We start from the raw sequence: 25,141 nt of genomic DNA on the forward strand, positions 1-25,141 counted from the left end.
ATCGCATGAGGGGCGCGTGTGCAACAATCGCTCATATAAAGGGCACGTGTGCTAATTTTATAAAAGGTCAGGGTTGAAAATGCTTATTAAAATTTAATATGAGAGAAGTGTGAATTTTTTATATTTCACAGGGGTATTTGGTGCAAATAACTCTTTAAATAATATAAATTCAGATAATAATAAACTACAAACGGTTATTTAATCAGGGGTGGGCATTTAGTATCGTGTATCGAATACGAGTCGGGTAGTTTTTAAAAATATCGGGTTCGGGTAGCACCGAAACCCGATATATTGTATGTCGGGTTGGTGTCGGGTAGTTTTTTTACTACCCGATCAGATATCGGGTACCCGATATTTTTTTTAAAAATAAATTATATTATGGACTTATGCATGTTAAGGGCTATGACAATTAAATTTAGGCAGCCCACCAATTCATCTTTCTTTTCTTATCAATTTTCTTTTCCCATCTAAGCCGACCCATCCTCTCTCCAATCGGCAATCTCCATTCGCTGAGCCATTTGAATCGGGCATTGTGTCACTCTCTCGGTGTTAATCTCTTGTTGGTTCCTGGTTTATTGTTTTTTTTTTTTTATCAAGTTTACTCAAGGATAATTATTCTCCTATCAAATTATCAAAGTTGGTTTTTTTTTTTTTTATATAAAATATATGCTATAATTTTCCGGTACCTGTTGGTCGGATACCCAAAACTACCCGACATTTTCGGGTACCCAACAGTCGGGTTCTCGAAAGTTTTGGATTGATGTCGGGTAGACAAATTTTCTACTCGACATATCGGGTACCCGACCCGAATTATCCGAACCCGATTTTACCTGACTCGACGCCCACCCCTAAATTTAATAAACGAAAAAACGTTAAATACCTTTAAATATATAAATTTATCCTCCCTCATTTAACTTCTCAAGGAGACGGGGTTTGTCCGCAAATTCGTCGAAATATGTGGTCAAAGTTTAATTTATCTTAAAGTAAGGGGCAAATGTGAATTTTGGAAAATCCTTTAATCAGGGTTTGTGTTATACTTATAAATCTCTTTTTATTTTTATTTTTTATGATAAACTTTTATTCTGTTTTTATTTATCGATCACTCTTATAATTACATAGAATCTGAGACGAGGTTATTCTCAAAAAAAAAAAAAAAAAGAAAAATTATATTTTTACCAAAAAAATCTATTTTTTTTTCTAATCTCTAATTTTTAAATTAAATGTTTGTTTATTTTTTTATACCTATATACCATAATAATAATTAAAAAAAATATAAGTATTTTGATTCTTAAAATTAATTTTATTTAGTATAAAAGGTTTTCCGCAGAACTGCAGAATCTTGCTGGTTTTTTTTTTTTTTTTGAAGAGTATATATTTGCTGTTTGCAATTCATCAATTCTCCTCAGAATATTAAATTATTACAGGCAATCGTCCGGAGTAGTCTACCGTCTACGGCGGCGCGAGGAGGATAATGGCGGCGAAGAAGGGAACCAAGGGAGGAGCGGGGGGAGAAGATGCCGAGGAGGAGCTGTCGCGTGTTCCGTTTCAGGCAATCGTACTGGCGGATAGCTTTGCCACGCTCTTTCGCCCCATCACTCTCGAGCGCCCCAAAGTATGCGTTTTACTGTTTATCCAGCCTTTAGATACATGACGAATTATTTGCTTCCATCACTTTGTTTTAGTAAGAGATTAACGCTTGAAATCTTTTACGATGGGCTGTATTCCGTTGCATAATCAATCGAAGAACTGATTAGCTTATGCAAACTCAGTAGAGCACATCGAATGGTGATATCTTCTTTCATTTTCCCGATATTATGCAAGTGTTGTGGTTTGCTGTCAGCTGGAAGGTTAATTAACTTCTTTTGGCGTGAGTTGATACGTTTGTTATTTGAAGGTACTTCTGCCGCTCGTCAGTGCTCCAATGATTGACTATACGTTAGCATGGCTCGAATCTGCTGGAGTTGAAGAAGTTTTTGTGTTCTGCTGTGCACATTCCAAGCAAGTGATCGAGTATTTGGAAAACTCTAATTGGTTCGGCAAACCAAACTTTTCAGTCACCACCATAGAATCACATAATGCCATCAGTGCAGGAGATGCTTTAAGATTGATATATGAAAGGCATGTGGTATGTTGCTTCTAGTTTTTATTTTTTGGGTTTATAGGGATATTTTGATTGCTGCATCAGAATTATTTCTTAAGCTATTGTATATTTTCTTCTTGTAGCTACTCCTTATACAAGAAATAGTCGAAGTCGCATATATTCTGAAAGTTGGTTTTCCATTAAAAAGAATGTCACACAAAAAACTTTTTCGTTAAGTCTTTCCATGGAGCCTAGATTTGATAGTGTCAAATGTAAGACTAAAGATTAATTTGCAATGACATTCAAATTTCTTTTGGTTGTTAAAGGCGAAAGGATAAATTGGCATCTGAATGAACCTAAACTCATTCAACTTAGTTTGGCATATGAAGGGTATACGCGTGGCTCTCATACCTGAGATGCAGACATCGACTCAAAATGATTGTCATCTATCCTAGATTCTTCACAAGTTTGTTAGACTGCAGTAATAAATAATAATATTTGAAATCAGCGGATTGTAGAGTTTTGGTAAGTGTAATATCAAGTTGAAGGTAAGTTTGCCTAAGGTTGGCATGTGTCAAGATAAGAATGCTGCTGAAACAGGCAAGGATTCTAGTGGAAATGCATATTATTTTTACTTTATCCTCGCAACAAGGAGGATGTTGAGCATGGATTGTAGGCATTGTTGACTTCTGGTCATATTTGAACCATCTCAGTGAGGAAGTGCGGCATAGAAGCAATTATATGGTATTCTTCCTCCCTCGGTTGATTTTCTCATAGTGAGAAACAACTCGCACCAATAACCATTCATCTTTTGAAGTAGATCAATAACAATTTGCTGGCACTATGAAGTGCAGTAACCATATTCTTTCACCTGGCTTTAGTGAGTTCAATGCATGTCAGAGAAGCTTATCATTTGATTTCTAAACAATGGATTGCTTTAGCATGTAGGTGAGAGAATATATACCACAAAAGGTTGTGTCAATCCTATGAAAAATCAAACACAATAAGAAATTCTTCCTTCACTTTAGCCTTTACAGCTTTAGAACATTTGAGCTATGTTTGAGTTTCCTTTGAAGAGGTCCAGTATTCGAACTGTGAAACATACTATTTTTTCGTTCTTTGAGCTTATAATTAGATTCCTGATTATATTTGTTTCTCTTGGCAGATACAAGGAGATTTTGTCCTTGTTACTGGAGATACCGTGAGCAACATGTCACTTGCACAGGTACTCAAAGAACACAAGGAAAGAAGAAGAAAGGATAGCAATGCTGTAATGACAATGGTGATTAAACAGTCGAAGCCATCTGCAGTAACTCGTCAATCTCGTGTTGGAAACGAGGAGCTGTTTCTGGCTATTGACCCTGATACGAAACAGCTCCTGCATTATGAGGAAAAGTCTGATAATATGAAAGGGACAGTCAATCTAGACAAGGGATTGCTGATTGATAACTCCTCTATATTTCTCCACAATGACAAACAGGTACCAGATCCTTTAGTTTATTTTAAGCTTTTGATTTATGGCTTACAATTCAACCAGTGGACCACTTACTGAAGCCCCTCTCACCCTCACCCCCACCTCCTCATCGTAATTTGCATATCTCTGAAGTAAAGAAGTATTATGTCCACTAATTTCGTAGGGAAAAAATTATTTACTCTGTAAAAGTCAAGTTTTGACTCTCGATCCCTTGCTATTTAGAGTATTAGACTAGTGAGGAAGGTTAAGTTTAAGCATTATTCTTGATCTGCATTTTGCTGTTCCCTCATCTTTCGACTCTCTTGCCCTTCCCAACACTGCAATGCTTATCATTTGAATTTTGCAGTACCATTGTAGTTCAAGTCATCACAAGGATGTTTAAAACTTTAAACCACAAAATATTTTATAAATCGAGTTTGTTGAATTACCATAAACACTTATGTAGCTAATAGATAATGAAATTAGACAAGCATTGTTGGACTTAATCCTGATCATGTATACAGTGCCACGTGAGAACCTGGCACTCAGAATTCAGAGTATTCACCTTACTTTCCTTATTACATGATGATCACATCCCTTTTTGATATGATATTGATATTAACCAAATTGGAGAAATACGTAAGCAATAATAGATGTAACTTGCATTTGCTTTATCCCTCCTCATTTTCTTACCATATCAGCTTGTGACCTTGTCTCTATCAGTTTAGGCGTTTGATTGAACCTTTTTATGTGAGATGGTTCTTAGTGGATATTAGCATGTCTTGGATGCCAACACCATTCTGTGCATTAAACCAACATTTTTTTTTGAGTTTTAGAGCTAAGCTTGTGTTCACTCGCGAATTTTGGTTACTCGTGTTGAACTTCATGTTGTAGGCTTAGTTGACTCTTGTTGCTTGTGAAATCTCTTCTAAAATTGAATCTCTTGATATTTCACATTTTGAAATGATTTTTGCAGGATTGCTATATTGATATATGCTCTCCAGAAGTGCTCAGCCTTTTCACAGACAATTTTGATTATCAACATTTACGTCGTCACTTCGTCAAAGGGTTGCTCGTTGATGATGTATGTATGATTGAGCAGCAAATCTTTTTAATTTCTTTGGAGAAACTTGTTTTGTTATTCAGTGGACCGAAATCAAACTTCCGATCTAGCTATTCAGGACACTAAAATGCAATGGTTTATCTTCTTCCTAAATGAACATGATAATCATTTGGTAACATTATTCATTCTTCAGCATGTATGTAAATGGGTCCATAAGAAAAATAGTTGGTCTGAGATTTTAGAAATGTTTTGATGCGCCTCTGTTGCTTGACGGGGAGTTTCAATGATCTTGAACTATTCTACAGATTTGTAGCATGTTTTTCTCCTTTGGCCATTTATACTGCATATATAATCCTATTTATTTATTATTTTTTTCAGATAATGGGTTACAAAATCTTTACCCATGAAATTCATGCAAGTTATGCGACTAGGGTTGATAATTATCGGAGCTATGGCACCATTAGTAAAGATATAATCCAGAGATGGACCTATCCTTTTGTGCCCGATGTCCAGTTTTCCGGCAATTGTGTGACCAGGCTTGAAAGACAAGGAATATATAGAGCATCAGGTGAAAAACAACTTGATTCCGTCAAATTTGTTATATGTTTGTACTAAATATGTACAGATCTATATGGTTTGCACCTGTTTTTGGACTAAAGTGAGGTGGAGGGCAGTTGTTTATTTTTTCGAAAAATAAATGCTGTTACAACCCTTTATTGGTGTTGCCCAATATGTTATTTGTGTTCAAATTTATCACCTTTACTTTAAATATGTCAGAACTGCAGTAAAATTGTGAGTTGGATGATTCATGAATAATCAATAAAACTTCAAAAACTTTCAGCAGTTCGTTACTTGTACATAATTCCAGTCTTGGATGCTGGCATAATTATAACTAGTTTGGACCCTATAACACTTTTTTTCCCTATAACAGCAAACTAGATCGATATTCCATATTCAGTTTATGCTCTCATAGTGTTGAGAAAACTAAAGATGGCTAGGAATTTTTTCCAGATACAGTCCTGTATCCTTTTCTGAAGCTCAAAATATGCTATTGTTGTTTCTGGAATTTGGCTTATCAATAGATGCCTGGTAGAAATTAATTTTGATCTTGATGACTTTTGTTTTCTGCAATCATTGAAGGATGTGCATCCTCATTTCATTAAGTTATTTTTTCCCCGAGAAAACACTTGCTCTGACACATGCATTCCTCCATACTTCTGTGAGCTAAAGAAAGCAAATATCCTTTCTGGAATTCGGCCAATCGCAGAGGATCTAACAGAAGATGTTTTTGATCTAAATGATTTGCCTATTCACAATTAATGGGGAGTAATCATACTGGTTTTTAACTTAGAAGTCATTCATCTATAAGTGTAACTATTGTATATTCTTCTTATAGTCTTTACTTTCTACTTCTGGATATGATTCTTTTAAGTTGGTGAAATACCTTTATCATTTTATTTTTGAGCATTTTTGTTTCTTTTTGGTGTTGTTGCCTTAATTACACATGATCTTTTTTTAATTCCCAGTACCATCTCAATTGCATCGATTCCTTTGTACGATCTTGACATTGTGTTGAATATACTTCACAGATGTTGGGTTATCACATTCTGCACATATTGGCCCATTTGCGGTGATTGGAAATGGCACCACAATTGGAAACTACACTTACGTATCAAATTCTGTGATTGGGGAAGGTTGTGTAATTGGATCAAATGTTTCAATAGACGGTTGTTATATTTGGGATAAAGTTACAATTGAAGATGGCTGTAAACTAAAGCATGCAATAGTGTGTGATGGTGTGATCATGAGATCTGGGGCAGTTTTGGAACCTGGTGTTGTTTTGTCTTTCAAGGTATTCATTCTCTAAGTGGCTAAAGAGCAGCAAACTTTTCTTTTGACTTTATATTTATTCCCAAAATCGTGCTTATTCAGTAGTACTAAATGAGTGTTCTTTTTTCACCTGCTTGGGAGTTTTGTTTATGATTATCTCTGATACTTGAATTTTATTCTTAAAATATTCAAGCTCCACAAATTTGCTGCGAATCCAGTATGAAATAATTTATCGGTTTGTCAAATTTTGGTGTGAATTCATGCTGGCAGTTCTTTTGTGCCTGCAATTGTACAATAACAATGAGCAGAATATTAATTGAGATGTTATCGCAGCTATTTCTTTTTCTCTTGGATTGAATTATGTAGGTCATGCTTTCAACTTTTGCAGGTCATAATTGGAGAACAATTTATTGTTCCTGCTTATTCAAAAGTGTCTTTACTTCAACAACCTGTCAAACAAGATAGTGACGAGGAGCTGGAATATGCTGATAATAGCAGTGTGAACATTGAAATATCATGTAATTTATCATCCTCTTGACTATCATATGCTTTGCCATTGGTATGAAATAATTATATTGAATCTCAGTGATCATTAGGAGGAAACTTTGCATTAAATTTGCTTCTTTTTTCTCCTGTACCTCAATTTTGCATAGTTTCTGAAATGTATGTGCAATGAAATTATCAAATATCCCTCTTTTTTGTACTTTATGGTGAAAAATACTGATTTGTTATGACTAGCTTGTTCTTATTGGTGATTCTCTGCTTATGCTATGGGATTTAGCTTTCAACTGTATCATCAAGAGTCTGTATGTGCATTTGATTTGTGCAAGGCGACAAAAATTTTATTATCAAGCCAAACATTGCTGTTGACTAATGATGATGCATAGATCTTAGTGAAATACATTTAGACATATATTCTTTATTTGTAACATGATATGACGAAGTTATTCCTGTGGATGAATAATTCCTTGCAAATTCCTTATAAATTGTACTTGCTTCTCTTCAGCATAACATCATGGTTGATAGATAATTATGGAAATTTATGGCAAGGGACAAAGTGTGTGTTCATGCACATACCTGTCCATCTTGCAAGCCCTCCAAACTGTAATTTAAGTGACTAGGCTGTGCAGCATTCTTATTGATGCAGAACTATGTATTCTTTTTTAAGTGGACACTTATTGTTTGTGCTTTGGTATTCAGCAATATCAAGTACACCTGAACATATGGATGAGGAATTGAGGGAGAAGTTATCCGATCCACAAACAACGGCCGCATCCGAGGTCATTTTTTTCCTAGTCAATCTTCTTCATTTTCCAGTTGGACAAGCATCGGTAGTTGCTGGCCTAGTTCTTCTCATCTTTTAGTCTTCTCCAAATGGAAACTAATTTTTCAAAACAATTATTTTTCTTTCCTGTTCCTTTGTGATTATGTCATTATACTCACTTGTGGCTTCAAACATTATGCCTTCAAATTTAAATGAAGGTGAAAAACTGCATTTCCCTATAAAATCTAGACCGAGACAGTGTTCAAGTAAGACAACTTGAAATCCATCCATTTAGTTACCTGCTATCCTACTTAGTTATTGAAATATCCTATCTCGTTAAGTTTTAGAAAAGTAGCCTTCTTGGTCTCCCGATAGGCGATATACAATGTCTGGTGCTTTTGAACAGTAGGCCTCTACATCCACTTCTTGGAATTCATATATTTACCATTATCACATGAAGCAGGAGACATATTTTGGTGCTTTTTTCATAATAAGACTGTTTCAATGTGTTTTTTAATACCTAATGTGAGTTAACTATTGGAAATTCAGATCTTACCCCGTAGAGAAAGTGCAAGATGGTTCTGCAGTGTATGGGCGAAAAAGTTTCAAAAGCCCACGTGTCAGATTTTCTGAATAGACAACACTCACATTGTTCTAGAAAGTGTATCTGTAAATATAGAATAATAACAATATTTTCACACTAATGTCATCTGGGATGTGGTCTACAATGTTTCAGAAATGGGAACTAAATTTTATATTTCTCAGCAAAAGCCTGGTATGCCAGGTGGTCTTATGAAGACTACATTATTTATTTTAAAATATTTGGTTTATCTTTGGGAAACTGGTGGTACTCTACTCTGTACGTGTATTTGGGACCTACTTTTATCCACTTATCAACCTATCGTGTGAATTACTTCTTCAGATGAATATTTAAAATATTTAATGAGTTATTTTATCATAATTTTCTGCAACAAGGTTCTCTGCAATTTTATTTCCACCGACAAGGGCTTCAACATTTTTGCAACTGAAAAACATCTTGAAAATATCCTTTAGTTCATGAAAGAAAGGAAATAATTTAATCGCTGTGTTTGTAACATGTGGTAGAGCGAATCTGGTTATATTAGAATTCTAATTTATAACTGATTTACCAGGTTGGTAATGGTGGGGTTGGTTTCATTTGGTCGATTAGTGAGGCAGGGCATGAAGAAGAATGGAGGCATTCAGTTGCCCCAATACCTGCAGATAGACTAGTTGAAATGATCAAAAGTGCTACTGATGAGCTGGAGGTATCCAATCAAGATGGCGATGTTCTTCCACCTTCAGGAGAGCTGGGACCTGATTCAATTGACAGTGACTTTGATGGAGATGTCAGAGATGATTCTGCCCATTTTGAGAAAGAGGTGCATGCTGGTGTTATTTTTAAGGCATGGATTTGTCCGAACCTTTTTCCATTTTTGACAATATTTCTTGCAGGTTGAAGCAACTTTTTTAAGGGCTGTACATGAAAATGTCAAAGAAGATCATGTAATTTTAGAAGTGAACTCTCTACGGTATGATACGAAAGTTACTCTTCCGCTTTTGCTTTCTAAACATTTTATATGTGCAAGCCTTTCTTGTAGTAAGTTTTAGAATTTTAGGCTCACAATCGCAAAACATACTTGTATGCCAGGAAAAAGGTTACTGGCCATGACAACAGGAAAAAGACTGATAGTTCATAGGATTCATTGCAAATTCTAGACCTACTTATTCCACTGATGAGGGCGTGGATCTCAATTTCTGTATCTGTTTATGAAATTTCTCCTCGTGTATTTTGGTTCTTTGTTCCATTTTTACAACAAATTCCTTCTCATGGACCACCTTAGCCTCTTTTGGTTTTCTTTGGTCAGATAAAAATACCTTTTGCATTCAGATGTTATCCTCGTCACTTCTGACAATATTCTTGTTTTAGAAGCTCCACAAAACTGCCTTATTTTCCTTTTACAGGTTTTGTGACCTTTGATGTTTGCTGGTATAGTGTCTTATGTTCTCGCTGATTTAAATTTGTGATGTATCATCTCTTTTATTTTTCAGGTTGTCATACAATCTGACTTCAAGTGATTGTGCTGGGGCATTGTTCTATGGGATGATGAAACTAGCATTGGATACCCCTCACAATTCACTTGGTGAGTTTCTTCTCGTTGGATTCATTTTTTCTTCCACCTTTCGAAATATATTAGCCATGTGGTTTTGTTTGCTTTGCTTCTCGTTTTGTTTCACTGCAATAATATGAGTGTGAATTTTTATTGAACTGCACGATGAATGCATTGAAATTGCTGTGAAGCAAATGATCCTTTTTTTTTTTGCTCTCTCAACAATGTCAAAGAACTCAACGGCGTATGCTTCAAGGTCAATTTCTTATAGACACAAGCTTTCATCCTATACCAAAAATAGAAGATGCCTAATCTTATAAGCATCTAGTCTTTGAAAGATGTCTATCTAAGGTTGAAGTACTCTGTTGAAAATGGGGAAATTCTCCCCCTGTAACTCAACATTTACTATCAAGTATCCACCAGACTGGATTGGAGCTTGTGACTGTAAAAACCATCACTGTGATACTTCTTGTGAATATGACCTCCCTCCTGATAGAATTCTTCAAAAGATGAGGATCTAGGACTGCATTTGCAATTTCTCTGTTCAATATTACATGTATTATGTATAATATTGTGTTATGTTTAATATTATACACTCGTCTTCTTTTTTATATTATTAAATGGATCTAATGCTTTGTTGCAGGAGAACTTGTTAAAAATGTTGCTAGTGTGATTACAAAATGGAGAAGGCTTTTGAAGTATTACCTAGCTAGCTTAGATGAAGAGGTTGGTTTATGGACATCTTGAAGTTTTGCTTGCAGGTCAATTGTGTTTGTTGCTTTTTTGATCAATTCAAATTTTGGCCCCACTGGAGGTGATATGATTTTGTTTTGAGAGCAAGATGGTTCACCATTTGAATCAATCTTCACTGCATTTCCGGAATCTCTAGTTCAGTAGTCTGTTAAGAAACTTGATTGTTCTTGCTTTAATCATGCATAACAACTCCATAAAAAAATTAGTTTGTTTAGGTTTGTAATGAATTATTTGTTACTTGGTGTTGCATTTATTTTGTCTCAAATGTCTACAGATTGAGGTGATTCTGAAATTTGAAGAAATGTGTTTGGAGTCCACAAAGGAGTTCGCTCCACTTTTTGAGCAGGTATTTCTGTTAAATCTAGTCCTTTTTTGTAAGTTGTTTTATCATCAGTCCTTGTCAAATTACAGTGTATTGCTGATGTTGGAAATGCTATTTTCTTTTTTATTTTCTTGGCGTGCCACCATGCTTTTCATAATCATGCATAATATCTAATGAATCTCTGCTCCACTATGAAGGTGTAGAAGAAAATGGAAAACGGAAATGAACAATGTCTAATTGCATGGTAACTTGGCATGATAGAGAGTGGAAAAAGAAAAAAAAAACGGATTTATCTTGCTTGTGAACTTGGTGAAATTGCTGTGATTGTCTAAATACTTTCCGTCTAAAAAGAAGAAGACGACTAACATTTATCATGCTTATGAACTAGGAAAAATTGCTGGGTAATGTCTAAATCACACAGCTCCCTGATAATCATAATTTTGCTCAACTCCCTCGAGGAAAAATAGATAACAGGGTAAGTAGATGTTAAAGACTGCGGACATTTTATAAACTATACGAAGGTCCATCTGAGAATTACTTTCAAATGAGAACTTACCACGGTAGAGTTTTGCGCACTAGACAAAATACATGAAGGAGCTTAGATTCTTTCTTTCTTCTTTTTTTTTTGGTTGGTTCTCGAGAAGCCCATGTACACTCGCTGAACATTTGAAAAAAAAACTTGATAGATTTTGCCAATTTTATACGACAAAGATATATTGCAAGAGGAGGCTATACTTAATTGGGCAGCTGAAAAGGAAGAGGCAGACGAGTCGGACAAAGTTTTTCTAAAGCAGGCTGAAAAATTCATCCAGGTAAGTAGCATTGTAGCAATTATGAATTATCTAATTATCTTCTCTTTTTTCTTTTTCCTTCACGTCAAGAAGTGGGAATGTTTGTTGTGCCATTTTTCATGGTAAATTTTTGTACAAATTTTGGTTACATCCTATGCAGTGGTTGAATGAAGCACCCGAAGAAGAGGAGTGAAGGAAGATTTAGTACAATCACAGCTTCTTTTGTTAGTTGCATTGCATCACACAGTTGAGTCGCAATGATACTAACTTAGATTCCTTGAATTTGTAGCCTATTTGTCTGCTTTTCATTCAGAAACCAAGTTAATATTTGAGCATGTTTCCTAATTTCATTTTTTATTTTTAGTTTCATTTTTGGCTTTATCTTAGTTTAGTTGCATCACTGGTATTCTCGAGCACTAACAATGCTTTTGTTGTATGTTATACACTTAGTAATATAGAGAGAGGCTTTTGCCCTTTGATCCTATTGTTTAGTGAAGAATGTAGCTTCAATTCTTAGATTGACATGATGAATGTCTATGAAGTTTGAGAACCCAAAAAACTACCCTAGTGAAAAGATCCCAATTTGAGCTGACGCATGTCAATTTGGACATCGACGCTTTTGAGGCACAGTTATAGACCGAGTAAACACATGAAGCAACCAAAATTTCATGTTCCAAACATCTTATAGTTCACGTATTCTAAAAGCGTTGATTTTGTATTTTCCTACATGTAGATGATAAAAATGTGCTATAATTATCTGATTTTACTTGGAGCAACAAATTTTCACGCATATGATTTACGATTTTAATTCAATCAGAGAAATAAAATAAAAAAAATATTTTACGTATATATGAAGAAAAAGTTTTCGAATCTGAATGACGTACAGAAAATAAAACAATCCCTACCTTGATTTTTAGAGAGAGAGAATTAAAAGAAATACAATAGTCTAATATACCCAAGCAAGAGGACTTTTATGTTCATGTCATGACATACAAATGACACAAGCAGATGCCCTTAACTGTTAATATTAGCGATAATAAAATAAAAACAAGTTTGATAAACTTTTTGAAAGGTAGATTTAAAATGAGTGCCATTCTTGTGTAACACCCAATTTCGTTCAATATTCATCATCTATTACAATTTATCAACTTTAATAACACACGAGAACTTACTTAAAACATCAATTTTTTCTTCAATTTTTGGCCCTCGATAAATATAAAAAAATATACAAAATTTTCCCGTCATCAATGGGACCTTAAACAAACCCCTCAATTACAGGACTAGAAAAGGCAGTCGAGAAAGAGGGCAAAGGATGAACACACAAGGGGCAACATCATAACCATATTTCATATGAAAACCTACTTCCAAATGCATTAGAGAAATCTTGTGCTAACTTTGTACAAACACAGAGCTTTGCTTGCTGTTTCTTCGCAGTCAAAAAACGGCAGCTGAACAAAATCTTGAAAACCAAACATGAAATAAGAGTGGGGCAGAGGTAGATAACTAAGTTAGCAACATATAGCGAATAAACATAATGCGAATAACAACAGATCCATGGTAATTATGTTAAAACTTCACCATTTTTCTTACTTGAAATATAAAACTTCACCGTCCTTGATCCTTCCATTCAAAAATAGGTTACATTAATTTAAAAATATTTAACACGTGCCCATGCTCCTTGAATTACTGGCTTTTCAACACTTCAATTTACAAAGCAAACTCAAATTCAGGGGATTTCAGCCCCATGTTAACTGGAGTCAAGGCTATCATAGGCATTATCATGTTTTTTTTAGATGAGCATTATCATGTTTTTTTTAGATGAGCATTATCATGTTTTTATTGGAAGAACCATTTGAATTCAGATGATAAGGCTTCCATAAGTGACGAGGGCTCAAGATTGTCCAGTACATTGAGACATAAAATCTCCATTTATATTGTCCTGAATCACTAAATTAAGAATATTATCTAAAAAATGACTAAATTAAGATTCCAGTAGAACGATCAGTAAACGGCTGCCAAATTTACCGCATTATTTTCAGCAACTGATGATCTGGAGGGAAGTTAAAAAGCAATAGAACACAAGGCAGTCCAACCCAATGATATATTCTTAATTTACAGAGAAATGGATGCTCTGCCAACTTTTGAACCAAATTATGAAGGGAAAAACATGGATCCTAAGCTGCAATTATCCCCAAAACAATGTGCGTAATATCAAAACAAATGAATTATTCCAACTGAAACCCTAAACAGCCATAGAAGCAGTAACATAGAACACATTACCCCTGATCAAAACATTCTATAATAGTTCAGGACTTAGTGAAGCATAGAGATACTGTAATCAAGTTCTCAATGAATTTACCCCACAGTTTGACCAGATTCCAACAGAAGTTTATAACATAGCTATATTTTTATAAAATTTAATAAGCCAATTTACTTTAGTAGAAAATAAGCACGAACTACAATTTTCATTTTAAAATTTAGATAGCATACAAAAGTTCGTAAAAATGTAATAATGGATGCATGGCATTTGATATCTCAGATGACATGATGTGCAAGAAGAAAGTATTATCCACAATGTCTATTGAAGAGAAGGCCACAGTCAATTCATATGCAACAGCTTAAAGCAATCAATTCCACATTTCCTGGAGCATGTCAACTTAAAATCAGGATTTGCCAAGTGACCACTAAAATGTAATCAATCAAGCAATAACATAGTGGCAAAAGATTGTGATACAACCTTGTTATTTATTGTTTATTGAGTCAAAATTGTATTTTTATCTTTCATTTTATTGAGAGAGCTACTCAGGAGAAAATAATAAAACTTCGATGACAAGTACATGAAAAAAGAAAAGATAGAAAATGCATAAAATATCCGCAGGATCTAACCTGAAAAGATGGAAAAAAATTCATGATATTAAGGCCCCTCACGATCTGAAGGAAGGTTCATTAGTTCAAGTATGCTTCTGAGACAGCTTGAGATGAAATAGCCGATGTGAGAAGTGAACCACGAAAACCTTCTTCTGTAACATGTACCTCCAAATTTGTGTTGGAAAGCTCATCTGAATATAAGAAAACTAGAAGGTCATCCATCAAAAGCACTCAACTTAAAATTTGTAAAAAGAACATGACAATTCATTGATCGAGCCAATCAATCTAATCTTTGACAGTCTAAAGGAAACTGAAGGAAGAACCTAAAATATAGAATCATTCAAATCATTTTCGCCAACATCGTTAAAATTCTAATGCAGTAACAATCAGTTAACTATGCCGAGTGATTAAAGGTAAAAATAAAGAAAACAAATACAAGAGTGTTTTTTCCAATGTATAACAGATTAAACCCGTATAATTTGCTAGATAAGCGTTAAGTTGCAGGCATTCAAAAGTCTAATTGATGGGACTTACACGATGGTCAAGGTATAATAAATGTTTCAACTCATTTATTAAGCCTGTATTCTTTTAAATCAATTATTTTTCAAATTAATGAATTCATAAACATGAATTTTATATGCTTTAACTGCCATCAGAAAGAAAAATGATCTCTGACCTGAATGACATAAGAAAGAGTAAGTCAGGATACAACTGATACTAGAAAAGGTTTGAATTGGAGAGTTGGCTGATTGTAACTGGTTGCAATTTAAATGCAATCTCGCCAATTTAAGCTTGGAAAAAGTTTGACAATTAAAAAAAGTTTACATCTGAAGGAGCCTCACACATGAAACAACAGCATGCCCTGATGTGAGCCAATGCAACATAGTAAGATAGTGATGGCACTGAGTGAATAAAATATCGATGAGCTGAGGTGTCTCAGAAGTGTTGTAAGTAACTTAAACTTCTAACTCTCAAAAAAATTATAAAACAGATCATTCACCTATTTCTGAGTCTTACTACATCTTACCAGCAATATCCCGATTCTCGTGAATCTTTGAATCAGTCACCCATAGGATGTCTCCAGGAAAAATATTCATGTCAGCCAGAGAGGCTGTCTCCCCATCGATTACTCTGGAACCTTTGTGGAGTATCTGGTTTTCCTTGACAACCTGCAGTGAAAAAAAAAATGAATATTAGAAGACAACTGAGGTAAACAAATCACCAAAAGACCTTTCACCATCAATTATTTCAGATTATGTTGAAATTTAAATTAACATACATGACTTAAAGATACATAACATCATTAAATATTCACTGCTCTTCAACGTATTTTCAACACCAACAAAACAATAGAAAGTGAGATCTGTATTAAGGGGTTTAGAAAACCAATAAAAGGGCATGTCAAACAGAACTTTTCTGAAATTCCTACACCAAATCTCGTCTCACCAACTGCCTATGAAATTTAGAGATTAAATGCAACCAGGAAAATATTAAAGCTGACAAGAGGTACAAGTTTTTGCAAGCCTAATTATATTAATTCATCACAATGAATTTGAAGCATAACTAATAACTAAGATCCAAATGCACTAGCAAAAGAAAATTTGATCCTATTTTTGGAAATCTCATTATCTTCTCGACATGTTAAGATGCCATATGAAAGAAACTGCTTCTTTCAATAAGCCAAACTTTTCCAATTGTCCAAACGACTATTCAGACCTTGGACTTTAAGGCTCACTTCAGCTATCTTGAACCTTTTGTGGCATCATTAGTTTGCAACATACTTCTACTTAATTGCAACTCACAACTCTCACAACTACCGACAACTGTAAATTCATTCACAAAAAGCAAGCTGTTTCACACGAAGACCTTGCTTCCTGGCACTCCTATGCAATTTTCCCTAATATGGCCATCGCAAACCATCGGCACAGGCTAATATTTCATTCTGTAAGAATCCAGATCATGCCATTTCTCCTTCAACTCTGTTTACTCAACCTCAATACATAGTAAAACTGCTAAATACAAAGCTCACGCATTATAAAATGAGCTCAAGTAATGTAGATTGCAGAACATATCTTCCATAATCCTTCCAGAACTGTGTAAAATGTATAATATTAATATGTGGCTCACGTCCTTCCATGCCAACTCATTCACCTTGCATCTCACAGCTACAGATAGAGATTAGCCATGATGACAAAAGCATCTTTAATTCAAACAATTCTAGCTATTGAAGCACTGGTCCACCAACGTATCCATCAAACATGAGGAGAACAAAATCTAACTATAGAAAGAACACCAAAGCTGGATAAATATCATACCCCAAAAGTTTCCCAGATCATCATCTTCAGCTGGTAAACCGATGTGGTTCCGGAAACATTCAAATTTACAGAGTTTCCATATGTTGACTTCCGCGAACGCTTGGAAGTTCGGCGACTAGGTTCTGAAATGCTCCCTGATGCTTCTAAGATTGATTTTGGCGGTTCCTTGCCACTAATTAAACAAACACATATATCTTCATTGGAATAATGAAGTTTTCTCATCAACTCGGAACATTCCCTGTCACCAATGCACTCCTCACAAACCTGCAACGAAAGAAAGATACTTGATAACATGAAAATATTCCACAACTGAATTGAAGATATATGCGGTGGAAAGTTCAGTTCAAACCTCCTAAACAAACATGAACTATTTTTAATGCTTATGTTAATTAAATTACCAATATCACAAAAAAAATAAGGAATAGATAGCAGATACAACATAACGAGTTTTGTTTTACTTCTCTTCCCTATCCCACAAATGAACATTCCAATAGATATATGCATAAAATTATGGGCAGTCCAACATGCAGCATTGTCTTGGTTATAAATATACACACATACATGCATACATATATATATTTACCTTTATTGGGAAGCCAAGGGTATAATATGACAAAAAAATTGCATCTATCCATACATGTATGCACATTATCAGGTAGGAAACTTGAGGGATGAAGCTGGATATTTAAGGAAGAGCCCACAAACTAAATAATTTCTCTCTGTCATGTTAAGCATGAAAATGAGGATGGGATTTTAAATTCACCTGTGGAGAAGTCTCAACAAGAAGCCTTCGAGATGATCCATTACTTATTCCATCATTTATATGCTCCTCAGGAATTGATGTATCAATGCAAGTGCCAATATTATCATCCTTCACATCACTATCAATCTCGATTGTGGCCGAAATACCTTTTGACTCTGTACCATCCCAATCTTCACAGAACAATCTCCAATCATCCTCCGCAATGATTGTCAGTCCATCTGTCTAAAGTAGAATATCAAAAAAATACGAAATGTAGCATTAGAATATTGAAGAAGTCGGCAACTTGACAAGTTACAAAAAGAGATACCAACACACGAAATCCAATCCGAATGAGATGACATTGAACTTCAATATGTTAGCTCACGCATCGCAAAAGTAGGAGACGAAACGAAAGATGGGGATGGTATTCAAAGTAGAAGAATTTTAAGGAAACTACAGCTTAGACTTACAATGGATGGTTTTTGGAAAATAAGGTCACGCTTCCAGAGGAGTTCAGGTGGTCTTTCGAGAAGTTTACTGTGCTGATTCATAAAGAAAGAGTGAGACACAATTCAGTATGCATACTACAAATGATACGATAGACAAAAACAGGTCAAGAATAGATTTGCCTATCTCTAGAGTTTACTCACTGCTGAAAAACCACTTGGAACATATTTTTTAAGTATAAATAAATGATGCAAAAGAAATTTATTGGAGATAATAACTAGAGGGTTAACCAATTAACCAAAGGTTCTTTCATTCAAGGCTTGTAAAATCTCTTCAATGAAAAGAGAAACGTGCAGAAAAAGGGGAAAAACATAATAAAGTTCCGTTAACCAGGTAGGGTACTGTTTTTCACAAAAATCATCAATAGAGTCATGGATAACCTTATCACATAGCAGCATGTCAATGACATTGTTGAGTGCATCAAGTTCTGCTGAAGAAGCATTCTTCCCACCAGCATTGACATAGCTTCTCCATTTCGACAGCCAAGATGAGGGAACTAAATAGTATTTTGTGCGTGGACACAGTGCTATGTTTTTATTCATGCATAATTTTTCATGATTTTGCCGCTGCTTCAATTTGAACTCTCTGCATTATCAGTAACAAGTTAAATAAACACATTTACACCTTCAAATTACAGCTTCAAACATAAAAATATCTTAGGTGACCTTAAATTGTCTTCTGAAAATGCTGCTTCTGTAAGTTCAATGCCACATATCGCACATGGTTCAGATTCAGAAGAGAAAGTTGAACGACCCACAGAATCATCAGGTTTCACTTCCATAGCAGTCTCTTGAAAAAACATCCAGAGACTCTCCGGCACCAGTACACGTTTAGCACCAGAAGCTAGTTCAGGCATAAGTTCACCATGGGGACACCTAATTGAAGCTGTCGGTCCAGAATCCGCATCACAAGGCAAGTCTATGTGTTTCCTTCGTAACCATTGCTGCAACCTGAAAATTACAACCACAGAAGGAAAACTGCAAATAAAGAACAGAGGCCAAGATTCATTACCAAGAAATCAGCTAATGTTATCAGGTGATGTCAAATGGCAAAACACTTTGGTGATAAAGAAGGTAAATCCAGGAGGATGCTTTCGTAATGGAGAAAACACCTGAATTAGGAAAAGTTCCTTAGATCATCAGCATATCAGTGAATACCAAGATATCCTCCCTTGCATAATATGATTTCAGATATTCTTTGTTCAGCTTGAAAAAAAAAACAAACACGGGCTCTTGCAATCAACTCTAGTTCTTATTTGAAAAGACTCACCGCCTAAGTTTGAAAAAATCATTTTACTTGAAATTTTATCTCAATCAAGACATATCCCTTGATATAGTGACAGGATCCTAGATATTTCATCTAACATAAATCAAGTAAGAGTCATGGAACATAAAATAACCTAACATGGTAATATTTCACTTTTCCTGTGTCAAACAATATTCAGAATCAGGTAGGTGGTCCAAAAAAACTTGAGAGTTGAGTTCTATTCGTGTTCTCTAATTTGTGGCGTTTTTTTCCTTTACTTACCCACATCAGTTAACCTTTTAATTGTAACATTTTAACAAGCCCATTATAAGCAATTGGGCAAATGATAAATGCAAGTACATAAACACATGTAAAACGTCCAACTCCAGGTCACAATTCAGGCAGACAAGTAGCCCAAACTCACAAATATACCTTCCAATGGTAACATATAACAAATTAACACGTATAGGATGAGATACAGAGTGGACAGACAAGTTAACCCTTTTCTCTTTATGTATGACATACCATGACTTGGAGATATAATACAACTTGCCATCCATATGCTCCCCAGAAAGCGCTGCCTCTGCAAGCTCTTTCATCAGTAATCTCTGATCCCTATAGATATTTGCGCGTGCCATATTGCGTCCCATCTCAAAAATGCAGTCGATGCAGTAGTCATCCTTGGTCAATGTGGGACCCCCACCATACTTGACACAAGAATCAGAGAACTACGTATAGTAAGAAAGACACAAACACAAGAAGAAAATGTACTAAACAACCCGAAAGATGATGCAATCTTTAACAATTCCATACTTCCCATGCAAGGAAGATACTCATACAAATAACTAATTATCTAGCAATCCAACCTTGAAGCATTGGTAAAAATAAACATTTAAAACTTTTCCAGGATATTGTGAATTGAATTTTTGCAGAGAATTGAATTTTTGCAAGATAATCATCAAGAAATAATACATAAATCCACACGACAATAAAAATCGTGTTAATGTCGACATGTATGAGCGATAAAAAAATTAAGTTAGATGACGGTGTCAATAGTGTTTAAGTTAAATCAAGTTCCTCGGTCTCAGGTGGCAAACAATCAACAAACTTGCGAGATTTTTGAGACCACTCCAATGATGCTTACACTAAAGGACTCAGCTCTGTGCACATGTATATGAACAGGAATAGCAAAAGTTCCGTGAAATACTCCTTGGCCTCAAGTATAGGAATAGAAATTTCCATCCTCAAAGAAAACAAAGTTGTTTACTTCAAATTTTACAGTTTGTTATGTTTCCACCTTCCATAGTAGCCAAAAAAGGTATGAACGGTTCAAAGAGTAAAAAGATCAATATCTGGAGTTTGCATCACATGGTTGATCATGAGAGGTAACTGCATAATAATACCTGAGAAAATAAATCGGTCCAAGCTTCAGCCGACAATCGCTTCGCACAGCTGATACTTGATAGTGGCAACTTGCCGTGCAAGCATAGAATAGAGGTGTTGTCGATAATCCTACAAACATTAAACTTTGCAATCAATATTTCTCCTCTCCAATTAAAAAGTCATAATGAAGTCCCTGGAGGTTATACTGTGAGTGTTATCTATACTTGTGAATAAAATTTATACCACAGAAGCTAAGAGTTCGAAAGGAAAGAACTCCATTCTATAGATCACAAAAGACCCAAAAGGTTAAATTAAGATGTTGCTACAAAGCTATTTTGGTTTCCTTTCATTTTGACACCATTAGCAACACGAGCAAAGTACAATGATTCAAAGGGTGCGAGCATAATTTTTTTCCATCCAACTGAAAGGATGTTTCTGCTCCAAAAAATCAAATAGGGGAAGCTTAAAAAGAGAGGCGTGCTTCCAAGCAAAAGATCAAGAAAAGGAAATTACAACTTACGAAGGCATGGAAGTGTCAGCCCAATGACGAAGCCAGTCGGTGGAAATCCAAAGGTAAGGTGTTTCAAGTGGTTGAACTGGAGCCTTGGAAAGAATTAAACGCACCTCTTGCCGCCGTCCCATAATGTGATTTAACATGAATTCCTTCTTTGACTTGTATTGTTCACAAGAATCAAGATATGCTGCATTCGACAGCTCAATGTCCTTTAAAATATGGGATGGAAGAGAACCATCAGTTTCTTGTGAAATTAGAGAACCATCTTTTTCTATTTTCTGTTCGCCGGACAGTACAGCAGTTCTTTGACTATCACTCTTTGAAGCCTTACGAGCATACATTAGCATGTATGCATCAACAGATGAGAATGTTTTCGGACGAGAAACACCATTTGATTCTAAAGAGTGCATCTGATTGACATTCATATTATTATCATCTAGAAGAATGTCCTTTTCTTTCGCAGAAGATGAGCAGTCGACTGGCTCAATTTGCCCAATTTCAGCAGTAGAAATTGTAGAAGTGGACCCAAACGGTTCTTGACCCAAGTTTGATACGTTTTCATCATCAAATTCCCACCATTCATCAGTGTTATCATCTTTAATATGAGCTGTATAGTGGCCACTGTTGACAGCAGAACCCTTGTGTATCAAGACAGCTGACAAATCATATATTAAATCCAACTCCGAACAGTCTGATAACCTTTGGGCCATGTTAAGTTCGCCAGGAAAATGAAACAGAGAAGTGATCTTTTTCTTTGCTGTCGTCTGCAAAGAAATAATCGAAGTGGTGCATAAATAGAGAAGATCAAACAATTCAGAACATGTGTTTTATTTGCAACAGAAACTTAACCGCGAAGTGCCAAATGAATTTTTATCACTCGAAATGTAAATACAAGAATGAGCCTTAACATGGTAAAATACAAGGCTTGAGTTATGGGACAACTCTTGATGAACCAAGCAAAAATCAGATTAAGGTTCAGTGTTGCCGATTAGAATTCAACAAAAAACAAGCAGTCAATTTCAGAGAATAGTGACTAATATTTGAAAGTTATTGAAAAGAAACAGCGTAAGTGAACAATATCTATTACATTTGGAAGGAATACACAACGCTTGAGCTGAAAATTTAGAACAGCAGGCAGCGAACGCAACTTGATGCTGCGGGTAGCATCAGCTCGAGTAGCACATGCATCACAGTAAAATTGATTGTCCCCATGAAGCTCTTCTATGCTAAAGTAATCATCCAAACTTGCATCTAAACTCTTCAAACCTTTAACATTTAACTCCAGTCCATAAAAATCTTCAATTTTTGATGAGGCTTCGGACTCATTCCCACATTTCGAGCATCTAAATTCGGAAAAAATAAAGAAAGAAAGCCAGGCTCGGTCATTTCACTACAAATAATATGTAACAATTGAAAAAACAAAAACAAAAACAAAAAACAAACAGCACACGGACAAGCCAATACACGCTATGAATTACATGGTCAATTACAATAAAATAAAAATATTACCAAGCCGTTATTGATAAAATAATTTATCTCAGAATAGATAGAATTGTGGAAAAATAAGTAGAAGAAAATAATTGATTCCATAACCAAACCATTCAAAATAACTTTTGATATAAGAAGTGTGCATCTTATGCAATTAGTAACAAACATCAAGGAAAAAGATACAAACATTGCAAAATATATGGCAATCCTAACATGGTTGATAGTGCATTATTGTGAAGTCAACTGGCAAAAGGTCTCTATGCAGATTCCTCCGTCCCTTCTCTTAAAACTTGCAAAGACTTTGTTGGTGTGTGTGGTGAAAGGAAAATCAACAAAGCAAAGAGAGTGGTGGGAAGAAGAAAACATGGAAGAGGTGCCACTTTGAGGGCGAAAAGTACTATTAGCCAACAAATTTATTCTGTGATGAGAGAATACCTTTAATCATGACCATTACTCAGGCCACACAGGCGACTTAAGAAACAAGTCTAAGTCGTAAAGAAGTGAATAGTGACACAGGATGACTTCAGAATGTGACAAACATTCTAGTCTCAGGCTTTAGTAAAGTTATTGGTTCCAACCAACAGCACATCAAATGCAAGTACCTATTATGTCCTTGTTTTTATGAGATGTTTTTCTCTCTCGCACTCCATTTCCTTTGCAGTTGCTTAAGCTTAGGTCAGAAATTCTAAAGCAAAAACAACAAAAATCCTTTCTAGGCATACTCAACTGATGCCAACCTTTCCTTTTTTTCAGCTTCATGCTATATAAATCTTCTGTGTCTATAAGCCACTTCTATGAACCTGTATATGCCAATATCAAGAAGAAATATCTTGACATTGTGCATGTTAAAGTGCCCGGAAAAAAAAGCAAAAAAAAAAAAAAACAAAGATACGGGATAATACATCTAACCTGGTGACATGAGAAACACCTCCCCGGAAAAGGTCTTGTACAATGGTTCTAGCTTTGGAAACTTTGGACTGACTCAAGCATCTCTCAAGCAAAGAAAAAAGCAAGGTGAGAAACTCGTGGCTATCCTGTTGAATGCTATTATCCAGTTCTAAAGTCTGGATAAATGATGCTGAATCCACAAAAGCCATCTTACTATAATGGAGCTGCGCAAAAAGCCGTATTAGGTTATTTAACACAGGCTCTCCTTCCAGAATCTGTGGTTCGACAGAGAAAACACCTTCCCTGAAGGATTTATTCATGTAAAGGCATTGAAGTATGCTGTTAGCATAGCAAGTGGCACCAAGATTTGTGAGGCCTGCAGGTGTACTGGATGACAAACGAAGGTCTTTGGATGGATCAGGACCAAGAGAATTTACTATTTCTGATGTCTTCTGCCACAACCCAGATTTTCGACTTCCGTTAGGAGGTGGAATCAATCCACAGAAACAATTGGGGTTATCCTTGGTGTTCACGCGACACCCTTGACAAACAGGCCTCCATACATTATATAGCTGGTGCACATCATCCTCAGTCACCGTTTTAGTTAAAATAATTTTCCTACACAACATATAAAACAGTTTATGCTCGATAGATATTTGAAACAAATTGACATCTGTAGATGCAAAATGCAACTGGTCAACAAATCTTTTTTCAGCTTCAGCACGCCTGAAAATTTCTTCCTCGTCATCACACAATCTTCAATTATATTCTTGCACTGGACAAACTAAAGTTATCATTTTTTTCAGTAAAAGTTTAATTCAGGCCGGAATTTAGAGTGTTTGAGTTAAATGCAGCCTCCTCAAAACCAAAATAAGTAAAAACAACATGTGGAAATCAAAGTTAGGCGACCAAATTATACTGCACTAAATTTCAGATCACAAAAATCAAATATCGTTAAAACTTTTAGCAGCTTTTCCAGCATATTTGCAGCAATAATTTACGAACAAATTCGACATTAACAAAAACGATGACGATCAAAATCCAGAAACAATCAACAACATATGTGCCTATAATAAAAGAGAAAAGTCTACACCTCAGGATTTCAGTGGTCGCCTCAGCATTTTCGTCCGGCCTGCTCCTCTTATTCTTACTCCTCGTCGTCGGCCGATGATTCCCCATTTATTTCTTCAGTTGATCAGCGAAAATTTCAGGAGAAATATCCTAGATTTTTTTGAATAATTGGTTCCAATTCTCAGCTGATGAAATCCTCGTCCGTGATGACTCGCGATTAGAAACAAAATTGTTGGAGCGATCGAAAGTAGAGGTTTTGGGATTACAAGTATCTAGGGCTATATATATGTATGTATATATGTATATAATATTTTCATTTGTTTATAATAACAATATAATAAGTAATGTTCACCTGCACCCTTTTGTGTGCGATCACTAAAACTGAATTTTAGTTTTTTTTTTTTACATTAAAATACGGTATCGATTTTAATGGTA

General features: G+C 35.3%; 2 protein-coding genes across 4 annotated transcripts; one reads left to right on the forward strand and one right to left on the reverse strand.

Annotated features, from left to right (window-relative positions):
- Positions 1 to 1,337: 1,337 nt before the first annotated feature.
- Positions 1,338 to 12,162, forward strand: LOC140880561 (uncharacterized). Its single transcript, XM_073285119.1, has 15 exons — positions 1,338 to 1,612; positions 1,895 to 2,125; positions 3,246 to 3,560; positions 4,510 to 4,617; positions 4,975 to 5,164; positions 6,186 to 6,448; positions 6,815 to 6,944; positions 7,627 to 7,706; positions 8,842 to 9,090; positions 9,164 to 9,240; positions 9,761 to 9,852; positions 10,463 to 10,545; positions 10,847 to 10,918; positions 11,581 to 11,706; positions 11,846 to 12,162. The coding sequence occupies exons 1-15, from the start codon at positions 1,472 to 1,474 to the stop codon at positions 11,876 to 11,878; spliced, it is 2,190 nt and encodes a 729-aa protein (XP_073141220.1). The 5' UTR covers positions 1,338 to 1,471; the 3' UTR covers positions 11,879 to 12,162.
- Positions 12,163 to 12,752: 590 nt separating this feature from the next.
- Positions 12,753 to 24,983, reverse strand: LOC140879914 (ubiquitin carboxyl-terminal hydrolase 26). Of its 3 annotated transcripts, none has more exons than XM_073283878.1 (14): positions 24,729 to 24,983; positions 23,657 to 24,253; positions 22,347 to 22,602; positions 21,266 to 22,023; positions 20,766 to 20,874; positions 19,888 to 20,069; positions 18,783 to 19,067; positions 18,498 to 18,702; positions 18,081 to 18,152; positions 17,632 to 17,853; positions 16,869 to 17,132; positions 15,581 to 15,722; positions 14,572 to 14,744; positions 12,753 to 13,144 (listed from the first exon to the last, which is right to left on the reverse strand). In XM_073283878.1, the coding sequence occupies exons 1-13, from the start codon at positions 24,812 to 24,814 to the stop codon at positions 14,632 to 14,634; spliced, it is 3,291 nt and encodes a 1,096-aa protein (XP_073139979.1). In that variant the 5' UTR covers positions 24,815 to 24,983; the 3' UTR covers positions 12,753 to 13,144; positions 14,572 to 14,631. The 3 variants fall into 3 exon arrangements, with proteins under 3 accessions (XP_073139979.1, XP_073139978.1, XP_073139977.1); XM_073283877.1 differs by having other exon boundaries at positions 12,753 to 13,133; positions 19,888 to 20,090; XM_073283876.1 differs by having other exon boundaries at positions 19,888 to 20,090.
- Positions 24,984 to 25,141: the final 158 nt, after the last annotated feature.

This window comes from Henckelia pumila, chromosome 2 (genome assembly GCF_033568475.1).
Source record: "Henckelia pumila isolate YLH828 chromosome 2, ASM3356847v2, whole genome shotgun sequence".
NCBI classification, from domain to species: Eukaryota; Viridiplantae; Streptophyta; class Magnoliopsida; order Lamiales; family Gesneriaceae; genus Henckelia; species Henckelia pumila.